Below are 22,155 nucleotides of genomic sequence, written 5' to 3'. Positions count from 1 at the left end.
TGCATAACCCGCATAACCTATCATACACAAACAGTAGCCACTTCCTCAATGCTGAGGCATTATTGGGCCAAGCATGAGAATGCTTGATACACCAAGGATAAACACAGGTATATAGCCATTCCTTTACTTTCCCACAGTAGCTTTGTTGGTCATTTATTAGAAATCGGTAAATAAGCTATAATTTATTTATTGTCCACTTCCATTTTTTTCTGATGGCCTAGGCCAGAAATGTCCAAAGTCCGGCCCGGGGGCCAAATGCGGCCCGTGGTCAAATTTCATCCGGCCTCCAGCCTCAGTCATAAAATCAATAACGTCTGGCCTTAATAAATTGGTCAGCAGTACTGCTACCAGCATATGAAGTAGCTTACACACTAAATGCTGCTCCTCATTTACCCACTAAAAGGCAGCAGCACTCTAAGCAACATTACCCCATGTGACCCTTTACTTCCAGTTTTCTAAAATGGCGATAATCAACAAAAAAAAAAGAAAATTGACTGTGACGGCCAACGCTTCAAGGATAGGTCGAAATTGGACTATTTCTTCACTAAAATACGAAACAACTGTGTCTGCATCATTTGCAAAGAAACAGTCGCTGTTTTTAAAGAGTTCAATGTGAGGCGATATTACCAAACAAGACACGCTGACATGTACGACAAAATTACGGGGAAGATACGCAGTGAGATATTGAAGCAACTTGAAACTAGGTTAATTTCACAGTAGCGGTATATCGCAAGAGCCCGAGAGTCGAAAGAGAACGCCATAGAGGGGAATCGTGAGATTGCTGAAATTATTAATTAAAAAAAAAAACAAATGTGACACACAGAATGGCTTGCTAAAATATATACACATCAACATTACCACATCGAGGGATTGTTTTATCAGCATACTGCTAACCTACACACCATTAAAACACCGTCAGATGGGAAAGACAATCGCACAGTGAAATCCGCCCAGTCCAAGACAAGGCATCCTCCCTTTCAAGAAGAGATCCTTCCCTTATTATACAACTTCATCTATATTTCGATACTTTAACCAGAAAAAAGTCAACAGAGGTGGACACATTGTAGTGGAATCTTTGCGGTTTCACCGTTAAGCATTTTTCTTTCAGTAAACAAACTAATTCATCATTAATCATGTATTTATTCATTATTAAATGAGAAAGATATATCTTTGTCAATAGAGATCACTGTCGAAGTGCAAGATTGCAAAAGTTGTTCTTTTGAAGTTGGTGTCAAAAGCGAATTTGACTTTAGTAGTGGTTTGGGTTGCGTTACGTATCCATTTGATGAAGCTGCGGTAAAGGGAATGTCATGTCATGAGTAACCAATATTGTTCCATATACAGGGTGAGCCCCCACTCCCTTAATAAAAAGGGGGCACTTTTTAACAATTCATTAAAACCTAGAGTGATGGAAGAAAAAATATTTTATTTATAGCAAATGAAACCTTAAAACATGCCAATTACGAAACACTGATGGAATTTTCACTTTTAAAAGTCTCGTTCTATAAATGACATCCTCCTATATGAACAGTGGTGAAAGTGGCTAGAATTTCTTGCCGGAACACCCTGACAAAAAGGTTGCCACGGAGCCAGATTTTTTATGTGTTTTTTTTTTTAGGGGGGAGGGGGGTCAAACCTCCTAAAACCACAGAAATACAAAAAAAAAACCCACACACACACCACACACAAGAAAAAACAGGTTTTACGCATGCATTAGGCATTGCACTTACAAGGCATACATGAGAAACTGATTTTCATTCAAAATTGTATTTTAATGTAACATGCATGAACAAAATAAGTACAAATGACTTACATTATGCACAGTGAAATGGAATATATTTTGAAGATAACCCAAACATTTGCCTTTTTATATTAAATGGAAATAAGTAGCCTAACATAGGTAAATTAACAAAAATAAGTCCAAAGTGCACATAAACTATACTGCCAAATGTATCACATTTGAGACAAGTATTTCTGGACCACATTGCAGTACAAAATGTTTAAAACCTTATTGTGTTAATTCTCACTTTGGTTATGTTTGTTTTGCCACGACAACTGTATGTAATGCTTAATCTATCATTTATGATACAAATTAGAGAACATACAGTATATATACCGTATTTTTCGGACTATAAGTTGCTGTTTTTTTCATAGTTTGGCTGGGGGTGCGATTTATCCTCTGGAGCGACTTGTGTGTGAAATTATTAACACATTATTATATCATTTCGCATGTTATTTTGGTGTTTTGACACTGATGGTTTGGGAAACTTGTTAGCATGTTCTCCATGCTATAGTTAACTGAATAACTCTCAATAGCTATGTTACGTTAACATACCGGCAGGGGTGAAAGTGGGCCAGAACGGTCAGGAATGCAGTCCCGGTATAAGATTCAGGGCCTGAACGCAGTTCCGGTATAAGTTTCAGAGCCTGAATGCTGGCTCCGGTGCTTTGATTCCAAAAATATGACGGCAACTGTCAAAACGCTATGTAAAAAAAAATAAAAAAAATTTTAAAAGAAGAAAACAATCCATCAACATCAGATTTACATACACAAGTGTTAACAACATGCATAATAAAGTGCTTGTGTAATGTAATCTGTTTCCACCCATATTTATTATTGATTTTATTCCACGGACGGCATGGAAGCTTACCCAGCTGCTGCAGTTATCTGAGTCTGATGATGATGAGTCACATCAATGTGCGAATGCACGCAGCAAAGCGAAACGCCTGGACTCATTTATCCGTTCAATTGGCTGACATACTGACATGTGATCAGCAGAGATAGTTAGCTCTGATTGGTTCAAATGTGCATGTTTTCTCGAATAGAAAAAAAAAAAAAAAAAAGTTTGTTGAATTGATGCGACAAAAAAGGGCAATGCAACAGAGAATGGATCAGATCCTTAAGAGCAAGGAAATAGTTGAGGAGGCTTATTTATCATATTTAGTTTTATTTGCTCTGATTGGGATGTTCAGTACATCTTAGCTGTCAATGTGCAATTTGGATTTATATTTGTTCATTTATGTTAGGCTACGCATTAATTTCCTTATGATTTAAAAAAGTCTATGTTTGCGCGATCTTCAAAATATATTCCATTTCACTCTGCATGATATAAGTCATTTGTACTTATTTTTCTGAATGAATGTTACTTATATCTTTATTATTTAAAAAAAGAAAGCAAAAGTAAATCTTTACATTAACTTCAATTTTAATATACATCCTATGTTTTTAAGTAATTAAAATTGAAATTTGGCATTTAGTGTGTGAGGAAATGAGGGAATATAAAAATTAGGAGATGGAGGTTGGGGTTATTGCTGTTTTTGTTAACTTTTATTTTGCAAATCATTGAAAAAATACAATTTTGAATGAAAATCAGTTTTTAGATGTGTTATAGAAATAACTGTGCCAAAACAGTTTTCTTTGCATTTCAGTAGTTTTAGGAGGTTTGACGCACCCAAAAAATGAAAATAAATAAACAAAATTTCTGGCTCCGTGGCGACCTTCACGTCGGGGAGTTCTGGCAAGAAATTCTAGCCACTTTCACCCCTGCATACCGGCCACGTTCGCATTTCGTTGTTCATGCATCATGTAACATTATCATACTGTACAGTACACTGTTCTCTATTGTATTTTTATTTTAAATTGCCTTTTAAGATGACATACTAGTATCTGTTCCATGTGTTGGATTTTATTAAGTAAATTTCGAATCGAATTATGATTTGAGAGGGAACAATGTGTTTAACTATAGCCATGTGAGAACTACCATAAAATCATTTTTGATTACTAACATAGCTGTTGACCCTGCACTGACCAACATGGGGTCCCTTGCAGCGTTTAAAAGAAAATATAAGGACAGTATACTTAGTCGCTATGGTGACTGACCTCCAGTATTGAAAACACAACTGCACGAGTCAAATTAGGGCTTTCTGCCAGACACACAGACACCTCATAGTGTTCCCATAACAAAAAGTTGAGGAATTTCAGAGACTACTCAGGACCACATAAAGCTTTAAAATTGAAAAAAATCTGAATTTTTCTGTTCATTATTTCTGGGGTCAGGCATTATAGGGTTAACATAACCTCCCCATTAGAGAAAATAAGTCTCTTCAACTCGTTCCTTGCGCTTAAAGATCTGATGTATTTTATGTTGCATTGCCCTTTTATCGCATTATTCAACAAGCTTGTTCTTTTTTTTTCTCCCAGAAAAGATGTGCATTTGAACCTATCAGAGCTAACTATCCATGCTGATCACATGTGACTGTCAGCCAATTGAACTGGCAACTGGAGTCCCGGCCAGGGAGGGTTGGTTAGCTGAGCGTATGCACACATCTACACAACACATCAGACACGCTGGGAGAATTCCGTGCTGTCCGTGGAATAAATAAATAATAAATATCGTTGGAAACGTATGACCCTACACAAGCACTTTATTATGCTTGTTGTCAACACTTGTGTGTGTAAATCTGACGTTAGTAGATTGTTTTCCTCTTGGAGATGCCTGCGTGGCAGCCAGGCAGGTTGTTTTTAGCATGGGGTTTTGACAGTTGCTGTCATATTTCCGGGATCAAAGCACCGTTCCGGCGCCGAACTTGGTGCCAGAACGTTCCGGCCCACTTTCACCCTGTGTACGAATACATTCTTGAAATCGGCCATTGAGATTGTCGATTGATTCCACATCTGAGCTGGAATACTGAAAATTCCATCCTGAGTTCACCATGGTTACAAAAATAGCACTTTGTTTACTTGCTCAAGGTCACCGTCTCGCAGTGCTGCCACTAGCCCATGCCTGCCAATACACAAAAATTTGACTTTTTTTTTTTTTTTTTTTTTTTTTAATATGGTCAACAGCATTTCAAGAATGCAGTCATGCAGGAAGACACTATTTAATGGACATCATTTTTAAATTAAAATTCCATAAATATTTCTTAAATGGCATGTTTTAAGGTTCCAGTTACTATGAATAAAATGTTTTCTTCCATCGCTTGGTTTTATTGAATTGGTAAAAAGTTTTTTTGGTCCCCCTGTTGTTGCATTAGCTTTATTCATCCACTAGATAGAGCTACGCTAAAGGGAATGTTATGTCATGAGTAACCAATTATAGATTCATTTAGAAGGTGCACCTGATTATAAAGCGCAATGACACATTTTGAGAAAATGGAAGGCTTTTAAGGTGCGCCATATAGTGCGAAAAATACGGTAATTAAAATAGGGATTAAATAAAAGTGTCATTAGCTCATTTAAAGTAAAAACATCTAATTATTTTACTGTTTAATGAGTCTTTTCATGGACACACTCGTCCATCGGTCAGCGAGCGGGACTAAATCTAATTGATCGCTGTTGTCTGAAGTCTTTAATAACATGGCGGCTACGGAGGATATACTTTCTCTAGAGTTAGTAAGAAATATTTTGATGACTTGTTTGACCTGATTAAAGGAAGCACCATCATCTAGTGTGTCAGAATGTTTATTGGAACTGCATCGATCGTTTATCTAAAATGGACCCGTCTTGACTTGATGTGCTGGGGAACCAATCAGGTGTTAGTCCCGCCCACTGAATTTAATGTATGTGTGCCGCTACATGAGCCCATGTAATTATTAAATAATTGTTTTTTAACCATTAAAATGGACTGATATTTTAATTACATATTTAATGGCTTTATTCCCATTTTAATTAATGACCCATTTAAGTATTTATTTAAAGATGTATTCATACATTTCATGATGTGCCATTTGGTCCACCATAAAAACTAGCCTCAGCGCCATTTTTTTATAGACACCTGAGGTGGACAGGTGGGCTTTGTCAAACATAAAAAATCATCAGCAGTACGCCAGTGCGGTTTAAGCCAGTGCTTTTCAACCTTTTTGGGGTAACGGCACATTTTTACATTGGAAAGCACACCACAAACTAAAAATGTTCCAAAATGACTTTCTGTACAGTATTTTTAATCATAATTTCTCAATATTTATACTTATTTCAGTGTGATATATGATGGAACGTGAAACATAATAGAGTAGGTTTCGTCTCATCCCCGGTGAAAGTAAATCCAAATGAAACATAGCTTTCACTGTATTGCCTTCCCTTTTAACTCTGTCTTCGTTTTTGTTTTGTTTTTTTATGTGCCACGACTCGATACTAGGGCCTTCGTCTGGGTCAGAATCTTGTCCAGGGCTCAGTTTGAATTTCAAAGTCCTTTTTAAGAACTTATCCGTGACTGCCACCATGACTTCTGTGTGCCGTGCATTCGTTCTCGGTCGCGGGCGAGCGAGCGAGGGAGGCAATTGCTCGTTTTGGGTTCAAGAACTGCGCAGAATTACAGCCATCAGCCACCTTGCTGTCAGCGACAATGTGGACCGCAGCACGTCTACTGTACATCATTTGATCAAACTCGGCAAGTGTCGATATACACTAAAGTATCCTTTCCATTTTATCCATATATGATGGCCGGCAATCCCCCACCTGCGTTTTATTCCGACATATTGTGGTTTACAGTAAGGTGGCTGATGGCTAGAAATCAGAGCAGTTCTTGAACACGGCACGAGCAATAACTCGCTTGCCTCCCCCTACTCCTTCCTCCCTACTGCAACTGCGCCCAATGACGTCCGCGTGCTGTTGACAAGGCTGAGTGTCCTTCAAAATACCGTCAGGGACCACTCCAATAATTTTACAAATTATATATTAATAAAAAGTAATATTGGATCGTTTCTGGCGGCACACCTGACGATCTCTCATGGCACACCGGTTGAAAAACACTGCTTTAAGCCATAAATGTCTCTAACAATCTTAACATAAATTGCAGGCCTCCATTTTGGTAAAAATGAAGACAGTATCACTGAAAATGTATATGTAATGATATAAAAGATGCATAAAACACCAGAACCTTTGCACGTCCGCCCAATGTAGAGAACGACAATTTTTTTTAATGAACATAAATGTCCACAGCAGGGCATGACTTCATTAATTGAGGGATGAGGGAGATAAATGCAGTATCTTTATCATGTGCATCCTAGTGGAAAGAATCTTATTTCATGAATTGAAAAGAAAGAATTCCAATGTTCTGATGTGTAACAGCGCAGAAAAACATGAAAGCTAGTATTTCTATGAAGTGCAGGCGAAACATTTTATAAATGTCCTACTTTAGCCAATCAAATGCAAGTACCCCAGTCCAAAAACTTGTCATTTTTATAGTTAACCCATAGTCTAGTGTTGTCCAAACTATTCCACATAGGGCCGCCGTGGGTGCGGGTTTTTGTTCAAACCCATCATGAGGACAACCTTTCACCAATCTGGTGTCTCACAAGGGTAATCAGTTGATTGCAGTCAGGTGCTGCTTGTTTTAGCACAAACTTCATTGGTTAAACTGTCTGTGCTCGATTGGTTGGAACAAAAACCATGACCCACAGCGGTCCTTGAGGGCAGGTTTGGACACCCATGCCATAGTCTTTAACATGAGGGTAATTTATACAAAGTGTTTTCTGCCCCTTACATGACAGATCATTAACCAACGTACAGGATAACTAGCCTCTCCATGAAAACTGAGAGACATATCAAAATGGTGCATTGATGAATAAAATGAATTAAAAAAGACAGGCAGAACAAACAGTCACATTGATTAAAGAAGAACTATCAGATGCACAATTGGACCACCTGCAGGAAAAAAAAAACATTAAAGTGATGGGACCCATGCCAAATGTTCCAGTGATGGCTAAAACTGAAAGGTAGGATGATGTCGTAGCTAGGAAAGGTTACAGTTCATACTCAAACTTGTAGTCATGAGCCAGAAAGATCCGACGGAAAATAAGCGCAGCCAGCGCCAAAGTGAGCACCACTATGAGCACGGCCGAGCCCGTGTGGCCGTCGTTTTGGGGCTGGTGAACCTCTGCGATCAAGCGTGGCCTGTTCGGAGCTTGGTTATTGTCTCTTTGGTGAAGTATGGCACGACGCCGCGTGGGGCTGTGAGGACGATCGTCGTTTGAAGACCGCTCCCTATCCGCTCCGGTGGCTGTCGAAGTTTCTGTCTGTAATGAAATGGTACACGTGATTAGATTTAGAGTTCGTTCGTCGCCTCCCGCTTATCCGAATCCAGGTCGCGGGGGCAGCAGCCCCAGCAAAGAGGCCCTCTCCCCAGCCACTTCCACCAGCTCGTCTGGGAGAATCCCAAGGCGTTCACAGCCGAGACATATAATCTCTCCAGCGTGTCCTGGGTCGGCCCCAGGGGTCTCCTCCCAGTTGGACATGCCCGAAACACCTCCTGAGAAAGGAGTCCAGCGGGCATCCTAATGAGATGTCCTAACCACCTCAACTGGCTCATCTCGACATGGAGGAGCAGCAGCTCTACTGCGAGTCCCTCCCAGATGACCGAGCTCCTCACCCTATATCTAAGGCTGAGCCGGGCCACTCTCCGAAGGAAACTCATTTCAGCCACCTGTATCCGCGATCTTGTTTTTTCGGTCATTACCCAAAGTTCATGGCCATGGGTGAGGGTAGGAACGTAGATTGACCGGTAAATCGAGAGCTTTGCCTTCTGGCTGAGCTCCCTCTTCAACACGACAGACCTGTTAAGCGCCCGCTGCCCCAATCCGTCTGTCGATCTCACGCTCCGACCTACCCTCACTCGTGAACAAGATCCCGAGATACTTGAACTCCTCCACCTGGGGCAGGCACTCACCCCTGACCTGGAGCGAGCAATCCACCCTTTGAACCATGGCCCTTAGACTTGGAGGTGCTGAATTAAAATTAGAGTTGTCCAATATTGTCAGGTAGTCGATAAAAGCATTTTAAAATATCGGATAATATCCACATCGGTTTTTCATAATTGGTTTCTGGCCAATATGCATATGGAAGTGTTATCATGTCCCCCTTTATTACCAGCCTGTGTTTCTGGTGTTTTTATTTGCCCCCAGCTGATGCTTAGGGTGTAATCGTGTCGACAAGTTCTCATTGCGAATAGAGAGCTACAGTGCCTTGCAAAAGTATTCGGCCCCCTTGAATCTTGCAACCTTTCGCCACATTTCAGGCTTCAAACATAAAGATATGAAATTTAATTTTTTTGTCAAGAATCAACAACAAGTGGGACACAATCGTGAAGTGGAACAACATTTATTGGATAATTTAAACTTTTTTAACAAATAAAAAACTGAAAAGTGGGGCGTGCAATATTATTTGGCCCCTTTACTTTCAGTGCAGCAAACTCACTCCAGAAGTTCAGTGAGGATCTCTGAATGATCCAATGTTGTCCTAAATGACCAATGATGATAAATAGAATCCACCTGTGTGTAATCAAGTCTCTGTATAAATGCACCTGCTCTGTGATAGTCTCAGGGTTCTGTTTAAAGTGCAGAGAGCATTATGAAAACCAAGGAACACACCAGGCAGGTCCGAGATACTGTTGTGGAGAAGTTTAAAGCCGGATTTGGATACAAAAAGATTTCCCAAGCTTTAAACATCTCAAGGAGCACTGTGCAAGCCATCATATTGAAATGGAAGGAGCATCAGACCACTGCAAATCTACCAAGACCCGGCCGTCCTTCCAAACTTTCTTCTCAAACAAGGAGAAAACTGATCAGAGATGCAGCCAAGAGGCCCATGATCACTCTGGATGAACTGCAGAGATCTACAGCTGAGGTGGGAGAGTTTGTCCATAGGACAACCATCAGTCGTACACTGCACAAATCTGGCCTTTATGGAAGAGTGGCAAGAAGAAAGCCATTTCTCAAAGATATCCATAAAAAGTCTCGTTTAAAGTTTGCCACAAGCCACCTGGGAGACACACCAAACATGTGGAAGAATGTGCTCTGGTCAGATGAAACCAAAATTGAACTTTTTGGCCACAATGCAAAACGATATGTTTGGCGTAAAAGCAACACAGCTCATCACCCTGAACACACCATCCCCACTGTCAAACATGGTGGTGGCAGCATCATGGTTTGGGCCTGCTTTTCTTCAGCAGGGACAGGGAAGATGGTTAAAATTGACGGGAAGATGGATGCAGCCAAATACAGGAACATACTGGAAGAAAACCTGTTGGTATCTGCACAAGACCTGAGACTGGGACGGAGATTTATCTTCCAACAGGACAATGATCCAAAACATAAAGCCAAATCTACAATGGAATGGTTAAAAAATAAACGTATCCAGGTGTTAGAATGGCCAAGTCAAAGTCCAGACCTGAATCCAATCGAGAATCTGTGGAAAGAGCTGAAGACTGCTGTTCACAAACACTCTCCATCCAACCTCACTGAGCTCGAGCTGTTTTGCAAGGAAGAATGGGCAAGAATGTCAGTCTCTTGATGTGCAAAACTGATAGAAACATACCCCAAGCGACTTGCAGCTGTAATTGGAGCAAAAGGTGGCGCTACAAAGTATTAACGCAAGGGGGCCGAATAATATTGCACGCCCCACTTTTCAGTTTTTTATTTGTTAAAAAAGTTTAAATTATCCAATAAATTTTGTCCCACTTGTTGTTGAGTCTTGACAAAAAATTAAAATTTTATATCTTTATGTTTGAAGCCTGAAATGTGGCGAAAGGTTGCAAGGTTCAAGGGGGCCGAATACTTTTGCAAGGCACTGTAAATGGACGAGCTAATGTCTGCGGCCAGTTCTCACCATGTTGTTTGTGCCTTGTACAAGTACAGTGGGGCAAACAAGTATTTAGTCAACCACTAATTGTGCAAGTTCTCCCACTTGAAAATACTAGAGAGGCCTGTAATTGTCAACATGGTTAAACCTCAACCATGAGAGACAAAATGTGGGGGAAAAAAACAAACTCACATTGTTTGATTTTTAAATCATTTATTTGCAAATCACGGTGGAAAATAAGTGTTTGGTCAATAACAAAAGTTCATCTCAATACTTTGTTATGTACCCTTTGTTGGCAATAACGGAGGCCAAACGTTTTCTGTAACTCTTCACAAGCCTTTCACACAGTTGCTGGTATTTTGGCCTATTCCTCCATGCAGATCTCCTCTAGAGCAGTGATGTTTTGGGGCTGTCGTTGGGCAACACGGACTTTCGAATCCCTCCGCAGATTTTCTATGGAGTTGAGACCTGGAGACTGGCTAGGCCACTTCAGGACCTTGAAATGCTTCTTACGAAGCCACTGCTTTGATGCCCTGGCTGTGTGTTTTGGATCATTGTCATGCTGAAAGACCCAGCCACGTCTCATCTTCAATGCCCTTGCTGATGGAAGGAGATTTTCACTCAAAATCTCTCGATACATGGGCCCATTCATTCTTGCCTTTGCACAGATCAGTCGTCCTGGTCCCTTTGCAGAAAAACAGCCGCAAAGCATGATGTTTCCACCCCCATGCTTCACAGTGGGTATAGTGCAAATCAGTATTCTTTTTCCTCCAAACGAGAGAACCTGTGTTTCTACCAAAAAGTTCTATTTTGGTTTCATCTGACCATAACACATTCTCCCAGTCCTCTTCTGGATCATCCCAATGCTCTCTAGCCAACCGCAGACAGGTCTGGACATGTACTTCCTTCAGCAGGGGGACACGTCTGGCAGTGCAAGATTTGAGTCCCTGGCGGCGCATTGTGTTACTGATAGTAGCTTTTGTTACTGTGGTCTCAGCTCTCTGTAGGTCATTCACTGGGTCCCCCCGTGTGGTTCTGGGATTTTTGCTCTTCGTTCTTGTTATCATTTTGACGCCATGGGGTGAGGAGGGAGTTGAAAGTCCGTGTTGCCCAACGACAGCCCCAAAACATCACTGCTCTAGAGGAGATCTGCATGGAGGAATGGGCCAATATACCAGCAACAGTGTGTGAAAAGCTTGTGAAGAGTTACAGAAAACGTTTGGCTTCTGTTATTGCCAACAAAGTGTACATAACAAAGTATTGAGATGAACTTTTGGTATTGACCAAATACTTATTTTCCACCATGATTTGCAAATAAATTCTTTAAAAATCAAACAATGTGATTTTCTGTTTTTTTTCCAGATTCTGTCTCTCATGGTTGAGGTTTACCTATGTTTACAATTACACGCCTCTCTAATATTTTCAAGTGGGAGAACTTGCACAATTAGTGGTTGACTAAATACTTATTTGCCCCACTGTAAGTTATATTCTTCCTTTGTTTTATATTTTTCATCATATGCATTACATATTTCATATATGGCGGAAAACACACACAAGACTGAAAAAGCAGTTTCTGCTCTTGCACTCCTCTTTACAAGAAACTGCTGTATTTTAAGGCAAAACAACTGTTGTGTTGGATTGAACAATATGTCTATATGCTGCCGTAGCAGATTCATGGCGCACTAAGCCTCTAAACTATTTTTGTCCGTTTTAGCCTGAAAACCCCCGTTTACAGATGTCGCGCAACCGCTTTTGTTTCAACCTAGCCATAAAAAGAAGGTATGTAATTATATTTATTATTCAAAATGTGTGTCATTTTTAGCTTAGAATCATTAATTGATGTCTAATATTTCGTAAAAAAAAAAAAAAAAGACTTTAAAAAATTATTCATTCGCATATTTTAAACTTTCAAACAAATGACGTCACAATGAAAAAAATGGCGTCTGTAAAAAAGTCACGGATATCTATCTCATAACTATCGCTTGATTGTATTTTTTTTTTGTTACTGTGGCATTTTCTCCGATATGTTAGATAATAATCGATCCAAACAAAGAAAGTAAGTACGCGATAATTTCTCATTAAAGTCATGGCGTCTGTAATTCTGCTCTTGCGTGCTCTCACCTCCAAATAGGGTTTTGCTGTTTAAAAAAACCTTTATTTTTTAAAAATGCCCTCGTGTTCCAAAATTTTCTTTCCCCAGAAGATTGAGATTTTAAGCTTTCCAATGATGTATCACACATGCATATCGGACGATTTTGAAAGTTGGCCATACTGGGGGTCTCAGAGCGGAACTTCAAGTCATCTGAGTGTTTTCCGCTATATATCAGCGTCGTGTCGTATATTGGAGATGTGTATATTTCGTTTTATTAGCTTTTGTAGTAAAATGTGGTTACATTAATTCAGGGGTGTCCAAACTTTTTGCAAAGGGGGCCAGATTTGGTGTGGTAAAAATGTGGGGGGCCGACCTTGGCTGACGACCTTTACGCAGAACAATATATTTAAGCAAATTTTAGCAAGCCATTCTGTGTGTCACATTTGCTTTATTTATTTTTTTAATTAATAATTTCAACAATATTTAAAATTAATAATTTCAACAATCTCGCAACTGGGGTTCTCTTTTTTACTCTCTGACTCTTGCGAAATACTGCTACTATGAAATTAAAGTAGCTTCAAAAGTTGCTTCAATTTCTCGCTGCGTATCTTGTCGTACATGTCAGCGTGTCTTGTTTGGTAATATCGCCTCACATTGAATTCTTTAAAAACAGCGACTGTCTCTTTGCAAATGAGGCAAACACAGTTGTTGCGTATTTTATTGAAGAAATAGTCAAATTTCCACCTATCCTTGAAGTGTCAGCCGTCGCAGTCAACTTTTTTTGTTGTTGATTGTTGCCATTTTAGAAAATTGGAAGTCAAGGATCACACGTGGTAATGTTGCTTAGTGTGCTGCTGCCTTTTAGTGGGTAAATGAGGAGCAGCATTTAGTGTCTAAGCTACTTCATATGCTGGTAGCAGTCCTGCTGACCAATTTATTAAGTCTGTGTGTGGGCCAGATGTTATTGATCTTATGACAGAGGCTGGGGGCCGGATTCGGCCCCCGGACCGCACTTTGGACATGTCTGCATTAATTCATTGCTTGCAAGCTTGTACTACCAGTTGCTATTCAAATTGACGCCTAGTGTATACTTTGCTTTTTGTGACTTATTTCATTTTACTGACACAATTTTTTGTTGTTTTCTTTTACAAAAAAGTATCAGTGCGACCAATTCCACTTTACTCCAACGCCCAACTTCTTTTTAGAGCCTGATTTGTTCGCTATCTGTCCATTTGTGCCCGTACAAAAAACCTGATGTTTGCACTACAGGTAGTCTGTGGGTTACAAACGAGTTCCATTCCTATGCTAGCGCCGTAAACCAAATTTCATCGTAAGTCGGAATGAACCCTTTTAGTACTCCAAAATAACAATGCAAAAGTATTGTATTTTGTTGCAAGATGGAGGATGCACTGCCCTCTGGTGGCAGCGTTGGGTCTGGCCGGACTGTCGTCTTGCATGACGTCCGACAGGATAACTGTGCTCCGGTTTGGCCCACATAAGGCTTTAACTTGTTTAAGCTAACATATGTTTGTGTATGCTTTTGTAATTAAGTTTACAGCTACAGTTTGTGGTTACATGTGAGCGATTTGCTATGAGAATTGTAAAGACCTTAGAACTTGTAGCATTTAAGATAACGGACTTTTGTTAGGCTAATTTAATCTACTAAATATACATATTGATCAGAGTAGATGGACGTTTGAACACCAGTTGTATTGTGTTAAGTGTTTTATTGTTAAATTGCATGTAGTTTTGAACATAGGTGTACATATGTGTAGAGCTGTCCCGACTAGTCGACATAGACTCACATAGACTTACGTCGTCATTGATGACGTAAATCCGTCGACGAGCACAACATCTCCTCGACGGTTAATGAAGGGTTAAAAAAATATATGCGTGGAAAGTTCAGAATGTCGGACACTCTGTATGCAAGCGGGGAAAGCGGCACAAAGCCAGAAAAGCGCACCAAAGTGTCCAAAACATTGACTTATTTCAAAGAAGCAAAGGAGGGTACACTCTTGTGTCCTGTCTCTTCAATGCCAAGCTTGGCTGCACATCGGCCGTGAATAAACACCTAAAGCGCCGTCACCCAGTTTGTAAGTCCATCTAACTAACTGACGACATGTTTTATTGAAGTTGCTAAGCCTGTCGCGATATGCATTTAGCCGTCCATTTATCGCACGGCAAATAAAAATGATGGCGGTAATTTTCATGGCTGCGTTTTATGCTGCGCGCGTGCGTGCGTGCATACATTGGTGCGTGCGTGCTGATAAGACTCCAGTTCCTTTCTCTTATCAACACACTGTAGAATTAAAGTTCAGACATACAAAATAAGAAAACACATCTATATTAAACCCACCGGCGGGAGGCCCCGGGGACGACCCAGGACACGCTGGAGAGACTATGTCTCTCGGCTGGCCTGGGAACGCCTTGGGATCCCGCCGGAGGAGCTGGATGAAGTGGCTGGGGAGAGGGAAGTCTGCGCTTCCCTGTTAAAGCTGCTGCCCCCGCGACCCGACCCCGGAACAAGCGGAAGATAATGGATGGATGGATGGATCTATATTAAACACTGTAACGTTAGCACTGCTACACTGAGGTGACTGGGGGAAAAAGGCAACCTACTTTAGCCTGCTATAAAACATTGGCAGTCATCTCGTGAAAGCAAACTTGCGGTTAAAAGGTGACACTTCAAACATGAAAAATCACTGAGTAACAGCATTTGCAAACGAAAAAAAAAATATCACTGACACTACATGCAATGACAAAAAGTGCTTTTTTTGCGGAGTATAAAGCTGGAGTTAGCTGTTTAGCGAACGTACTTCAGGTGAATATTTCAAAATAAAAGCATGTCATGATCGTCATATAAATAACGATTTCTGGAGTTAATCCCACATACTTCAGAACTCAGATTCTACACTACGAATACCTTTAAAATGACAGCCTTTATGAAAAATCTGATTGGCAATGAATAATTATTATAATTATTATAATATGTAGTACTATAATATTAATTCTAGGTGTTTTTTTAAGAATTGTTCTGAATCATGTTGGAAAGGCGACGTAAAGTTCTGAATCTGTTTACATTCCATTCTTTTGCACTAGTGCACAAAAAAATTTGTAGAACGCTAAAATTATTTTAGGGTTCTACAAATTCTTTGTGAATTGATAAGCATCAACAAAAAATTAATTGCTAAATTAGTTTAAAAAAAATATTTTTTTAAATTATTAGATTAGTCGACTAATCGTAAAAATAGTCGGCTGACTAATCGGAACAAAATTAGTCGTTTGGGACAGCCCTACATATGTGTGTTACAGCTTTACAAATTGTCAAAAGAGAAGGAAGTAAAAAGCACAATTGCCTTGTTTGAAGTCTGTCAAGCTGAACAAATTCACGTTTAGTGAGGACAGAACACGTTATAATAAAGTGGAGTAAAAAATAGGATACTTTGAGGTACAATAAAAAAGGGACTGGAGACAAAATGGTGGAGACTCCGGCGTCATAAAGTCGAAATTGCAGAAGCAGAGTCATCGTAACCCAGGGATTACCTGTATTTTGATTTCAACAAATATAGTGGTGCAACAGGCACATTTTCCAAAACTTCAGTTGAAGTTGTTTATTTTTTTATTTTATTTTATTTTTTTTCAATTTTTCACAGAATGTTTATTTTGAAAACATTGAAGCTGTTACATTTAACATTACTAAGAGCGCTTTCACATTAGACTAAGAGGACCAGGGTCCAGTTGGAGAGCTTTTTTGCAACCGCACTTGCAAATGACTTGTTGAAAAGGTTCGACATTTACAATGTGCCAACAGAACTTTCAGAGTAGCATCACATGGACGAAAGGCGCACTCATTGATTGGACAAATTGAAGATGAAATACCTCCCTCTAGCGACCATGGAACTGTGACGTTGCTAAGCGCACCCTGCTCCTCTTGCATTCATAAGCGAAGCAGCGTGCGCTTAAAGCGCACCGAGACCCACGACCTTTGAGCGGACCAGAGTTCGTTTGTTTGACCCGTACTACAGTTTGGATGCGCATTCACATTTACAAGAACAAAGGTGAATGACTATCTGGGTAAAAGAACTCTGGTCAGTTTATTAAGGACCAAGCAGTGCTAGTGTGAAAGCACCCTAATTGTTCTCCTTACCTCAAAGTGACGTGTAATGTATAAAAGTTTATCAATTTCAGGCAAAAACTAATGACCGTAACTGTCACTTTTACATTGCAGATGTAAAATGATTTCCATCATGGAATTTAGCAAAAGCCTAAGTGTATTGACAGAGAGAACACCTACCTGCTCCGTCAGAGAGCTCTCAACAGCTTCGCGGCTTGAAGAATTAGAGACACTTTGTTCCGGGGTAAGATCGGAAACCTCAGCGCCGGCATCTTCACCCTCACTTGCCATTTTACTTGATAAATTTGACTCTGTCTGCATGAACACACGTACATCATTTTACAATCAATTAGGGCTGCAACAACTAATTGATTAATAAATTATTTAAAAACTAATTTAATCTATTTTTGCCGGGTTCAACCGGGTATGTTGTCCTGGGCCTCAGGACCATAGGGGCCCCTGAATGACCCTTAATTTATTTGACTTTGCATTCACATATTTCTTTATTATCTAAATCATTGTCTGATTAAATATTATGTTCTACTCGATATATTCTTAAAAACTTTAACATATTCAATATTTCTTATATATATTTTTTTTCCTTTTTTTGCACAATGCCCCCTCCCCCTTTGTCTTAGCAGAGAATGGTTTGACCCCGCTCTGGCGCACTCTACGTATGTGATGGTTTGTTTACAAAGTACTGTCTTGTATTTGTCAAATAATATGGAGGTAGATTTGTGTCTTTATTATTCAATCCAAAAAAAAGTTGCTTCAATCAAAAAAAATGTGTTTGAATGCAAAAATAAATTTGAAACTCAAAAAAATGTATTGGCGGCACCGTGGGTGAGTGGTTAGCATGTCTGCCTCACAGTTCTGAGATCAAGGGTTCAATCCCGGGCTTCCGCCTTCCTGTATGTTCTCCCTGTGCCTGAGTGGATTTCCTCCCACATCCCAAAAACATGCATGGTAGGCTGATTGAACACTCTAAATTGTACGTAGGTATGAGTGTGTGCATGAATGGTTGTATGTCTCCTTGTGCGCTGCGATTGGCTGGTAACCAGTTCAGGGTGTCCCCTGCCTACTGCCCGTAGTTACCTGGCTGGTAACCAGTTCAGGGTGTCCCCTGCCTACTGCCCGTAGTTACCTGGGATAGGCTCCAGCACCTCCGCGACCCTCGTGAGGAAAAGCGGCATGGAAAATGTATGAATGAATGAAAAAATATGTATTCGAAAACTGTTTTTTTTTTGATTGAAGTAATGTAATTTTGCGTTCGGACATTTGGGTCTTTATTATTGAATCAAAAAATAAGTTGCTTCAAACAAAAAAATATATATTTTCAAAAGAAAAATCACTTCAATCAAAAATTAAAAACATTCAATCGGCGAAAAAAAGGTTTGAATGTGAAAAAAAATATTTGAGACTCAGAAATTCGCATTTGAACACTTCATTTTTCATTGAAACTGTTTTCTTTGATCGAAGCAATCCTTTTTGTGTTTGAGCCATATTATGGGTAGGACATTTGTGTCTAAATCATTCAATCCCAATAAAAGTTGCTTCAATCAAAAAACTATTTTTAATCAAAGAAAAAAACCTTTTGCAAAAAAAAATTTTTTTTTTTTTTAAATATTTTTTTATTTGAAATATATATATATTTTATTGACGTGTCACTTTTTTTGAAAAGCAAAAAGTATTAAACTTTTTTTTTTTTTTTAAGTGGAAAAAGTTTTGAACGCACTTTTTTTTTTGAAGTGGAAAAAGGTTTGAAGGCACTTTTTTTCGATTGAATCATTTTGACACAAAGAGCCAACTTCAACGCTACTTCCGACATGTTTGAGTGGCAGGTGACTACGCCAATGGCATAAAAGCAGGAAGTAAGAATAATGGCCACCAGGGCTCCATCCAGCCATCGGTCTCTGATGGAGTCCAAGCCGAAAATAGGGCACCGCTACGGGGGTGTGACATCGGTGAGTGCCCGCTAGGACACAAATGTCCTAGCCAAAATGTGGTCCAAACGCAAAATTACTTCAATCAAAAAAGTTGTTTCAATCAAAAAAAAAAAAAAACTTGACTTAAATCCCCCCCAAAAAAATTCAATCAAAGAAAAATAGTTTTCGAATACATTTTTTGAGTTTCAAATTTATTTTTGCATTCAAAGACATTTTTTTTTTTTGATTGAAGTGACTTTTTCTCCGATTGAAAATATATATTTTGATGGAAGCAACTTTTTATTTGATTGAAGCAACTTTTTTTTGATTGAATAATAAAGACACAAATCTACCTCCATAAAATAATGCCCTCTGGTGGCAGCGTTAGGTGTGGCTGAACTCCCGCCTTTTTTGACTATGAAGCAGACGTGTCTGACATTGCTAAAGGACAGCTGTGTTCTGGTTCGGCCCACATGAGGCTGTGAGTTGTTTCATTTGATGTATGTTGGTGTAGGTATTTGTAGATAAGTTTGGAGATACTGTTTGTAGAGTTATGTTTAGGGAATTACTATGAGAGAAGTGTGAAAATGTTAGCATTTCTAGCATCCAAGCCAGCGGACATTTGTGTGCATACATTTGTTGGGCAGATTTGGTTTACTTAATTTACATATGGGTTGTACTAAAGGGACGTTAAATGACCAATTGTTCTGTGTGAAATGTTTATTGTTGATATGTGTGTCATTTTGAGCATGAGTATGTGTGCTTTACAGATTTGTCAAGAGTGAAGAAAAAGTTTTTTAAATCCACTTTTGGCTCGTTTCGCTGTCTGTCAAACTAAACAATCGCGCATTTAGTGAAGACAGAACAAAGTACGTGCCCTGAAGCGGGAAATAAAATCTGTCATTGAATAAACTGTAAACATGACGAGTCGTCATAAATCGGGTGCGCAGAAAAGAAAAGAAAAAGAGATGAAGGTCATAGAGGTGAACGAGAAAAAATGATGGAAGTTTTTAAAAGGGGGACAAGAAGCGAGAGAATTAGGGCTAGAGTTGGCTGTAGATGTTGATGTCGGTAAGTGAACAACAGCCGCAAACACTGAACGTTTACATTCGCGATCACTGTGACCAAAGCCCGATTCGAGTGTCACCGGCCGCTTGTAGCCTATTGAGCTGCGGTACGACAAGACATGCTGCTCGCGTTGAGCCGAGGAGAGAGAAGTTGATGGGAGATCAGGGATAAACTAGTCCTTCTCAAAAAGTTAGCATATTGTGATAAAGTTCATTATTTTCTGTAATGTACTGATAAACAGAATTTCATATATTTTAGATTCATTACACACAACTGAAGAACTTAAAGCCTTTTATTGTTTTAATATCGATGATTTTGGCAAAAAAGTCAAGAAAAACTAAAAATTCCTATCTCAAAAAATTAGCATATCATGAAAAGGTACTCTAAAGAAGCTACTAACCTAATCATCTGAATCAACGAATTAACGCAAAACCCCTGCGAAAGATTCCTGAGGCTTTTAAAAACTCCCAGCCTGGTTCATTACTCAAAACCGCAATCATGGGCAAGACTGCCGACCTGACTGCTGTCCAGAAGGCCATCATTGACACCCTCAAGCAAGAGACACAGAAAGAAATTTCTGAGCGAATAGACTGTTCCCAGAGTCCTGTATCAAGGCACCTCAGTGCAGTCTGTGGGAAGAAAAAAGTGTGGCAGGAAACGCTACACAACCAGAAGAGGTGACCGCACCCTGAGAAAGATTGTGGAGAAGGGCCGATTCCAGACCTTGGGGGACCTGCAGAAACAGTGGACTGACTCTGCAGTAGAAACATCACATCCAGAGCCAGGCATCATCACATCACATCACAGGCGTGTGCTGGAAATGGGCTACAGGTGCCGCATTCCCCAGGTCGAGCCACTTTTGAACCTGAAACAGCGGCAGAAGCGCCTGACCTGGGCTACAGAGAAGCAGCACTGGACGATGAAAGCAAATTTTGCATGTCATTCGGAAATCAAGGTGCCAGAGTTTGGAGGAAGACTGGGGAGAAGTAAATGCCAAAATGACTGAAGTCCAGTGTCAAGTACCCACAGTCAGTGTTGGTCTGGGGTGCCATGTCAGCTGCTGGTGTTGGTCTACTGTGTTTTATCAAGGGCAGGGTCAATGCAGCTGGCTATCAGGAGATTTTGGAGAACTTCATGCTTCCATCTGCTGAAAAGCTTTATGGTAAATGGTTTACTGACCATGGCATTACTGTGCTCAATTGGCCTGCCAACTCTCCTGACCTGAACCCCTTGGAGAATCTGTGGGATATTGTGAAGAGGAAGTTGAGAGACATCAGACCCAACACTGTGGATGAGCTTAAGGCCGCTATCGAAAAATCCAGTGCCAGAGGCTGATTGTCTCCATGCCATGCCGCATTGAAACAGTCATTTCTGCAAAAGGATTCCCGACAAAGTATTGAGTGCATAGCTAATATAATTAATTGAAGGTTGACATTGTGTTTTGTATTTTATCAAATACTGGGATCATGGCAAACGTTTTAATAAGGAAGTGGCTTGCATTTTCTGGCCAGCGATCGGCGGCTTGTATGCTTGTAATAGTCAAAACGTCTCAAAATATTATTCTAATTCACATAATAATGCTATTTAAGACTTTTTTTATCCTGTTGTACGCACTTTAACTTCTAACAATTATATAAATGAGTGTTTCAATTGCCTTTCATGATCAAAGTACTCTGGATAAGTATATCGGCTTAGAAAATCAGCTACAGACATCAACTGATTGTTTTTTTTTTCCAAGCGCTATCGGCCTTTGAAAATCCTGTATCGGTCACCTGCTATTAAAAATGCTCATAACATTTTTCGCTTTGTTAAACTATTTCAATTTGTTTTCTTATGCGGTCTATGTTCAATAAACACAAAGGAAGACTGTTTAGCTGGAAGCTATCATTTCATTACTTTTTCATTTTTTACCATGGTATACTGGACTGTCTCAGGAAATTAGAATACACAATATTCTAATTTTTTGAGACAGTCCTGTGTATATATACATATCCTGACTGTCTCAGGAAATTAGAATATTGTGTATTCTAATTTCCTGAGACAGTCCTGTAACATATATACATATATACATATCCTGACTGTCTCAGGAAATTAGAATATTGTGTATTCTAATTTCCTGAGACAGTCCTGTATATATACACAGGACTGTCTCAAAAAATTAGAATATTGTGTATTCTAATTTCCTGAGACAGTCCAGTAGTTCTAGCAAAAATCTTGGTATCGTGACAACACTACCTTGAAGTTAATTTGGTGAGCTAGCTCATTTGCCATTTGGTCCTCTAGGCTGATGTCACTGTTGGGGTTGAGAGGCAGGAGTGTTGAGCTCAATGAACAGTTACACGTCTCACAGCAAAAATCCTGAGACCTGCAGCAGAGTCCAATA

At 39.7% G+C, this 22,155-nt stretch overlaps 1 protein-coding gene across 5 annotated transcripts in view; it reads right to left on the bottom strand.

Moving 5' to 3' along the window:
* Positions 1 to 1,837: 1,837 nt before the first annotated feature.
* The window catches only part of ube2j1 (ubiquitin-conjugating enzyme E2, J1), a 42,897-nt gene continuing 22,579 nt past the window's right edge, over positions 1,838 to 22,155 (bottom strand). For 2 of the 5 annotated variants that reach the window (XM_057823233.1, XM_057823231.1), the window contains 3 exons: positions 22,008 to 22,137; positions 16,960 to 17,094; positions 1,839 to 8,013 (listed from right to left, as the gene is read on the bottom strand). In XM_057823233.1, coding sequence (XP_057679216.1) covers positions 7,741 to 8,013; positions 16,960 to 17,094; positions 22,008 to 22,137 — 538 coding nt within the window. In that variant the 3' untranslated portion in view covers positions 1,839 to 7,740. Of the gene's footprint in view, positions 8,014 to 16,959; positions 17,095 to 22,007; positions 22,138 to 22,155 lie in introns of all 5 variants that reach the window. The other 3 variants (XM_057823229.1, XM_057823230.1, XM_057823234.1) reach the window with 2 other exon arrangements.

This window comes from Corythoichthys intestinalis, chromosome 19 (assembly GCF_030265065.1).
Source record: "Corythoichthys intestinalis isolate RoL2023-P3 chromosome 19, ASM3026506v1, whole genome shotgun sequence".
Taxonomy (NCBI): Eukaryota; Metazoa; Chordata; class Actinopteri; order Syngnathiformes; family Syngnathidae; genus Corythoichthys; species Corythoichthys intestinalis.
This window is presented reverse-complemented; position numbering and strand designations above follow the sequence as displayed.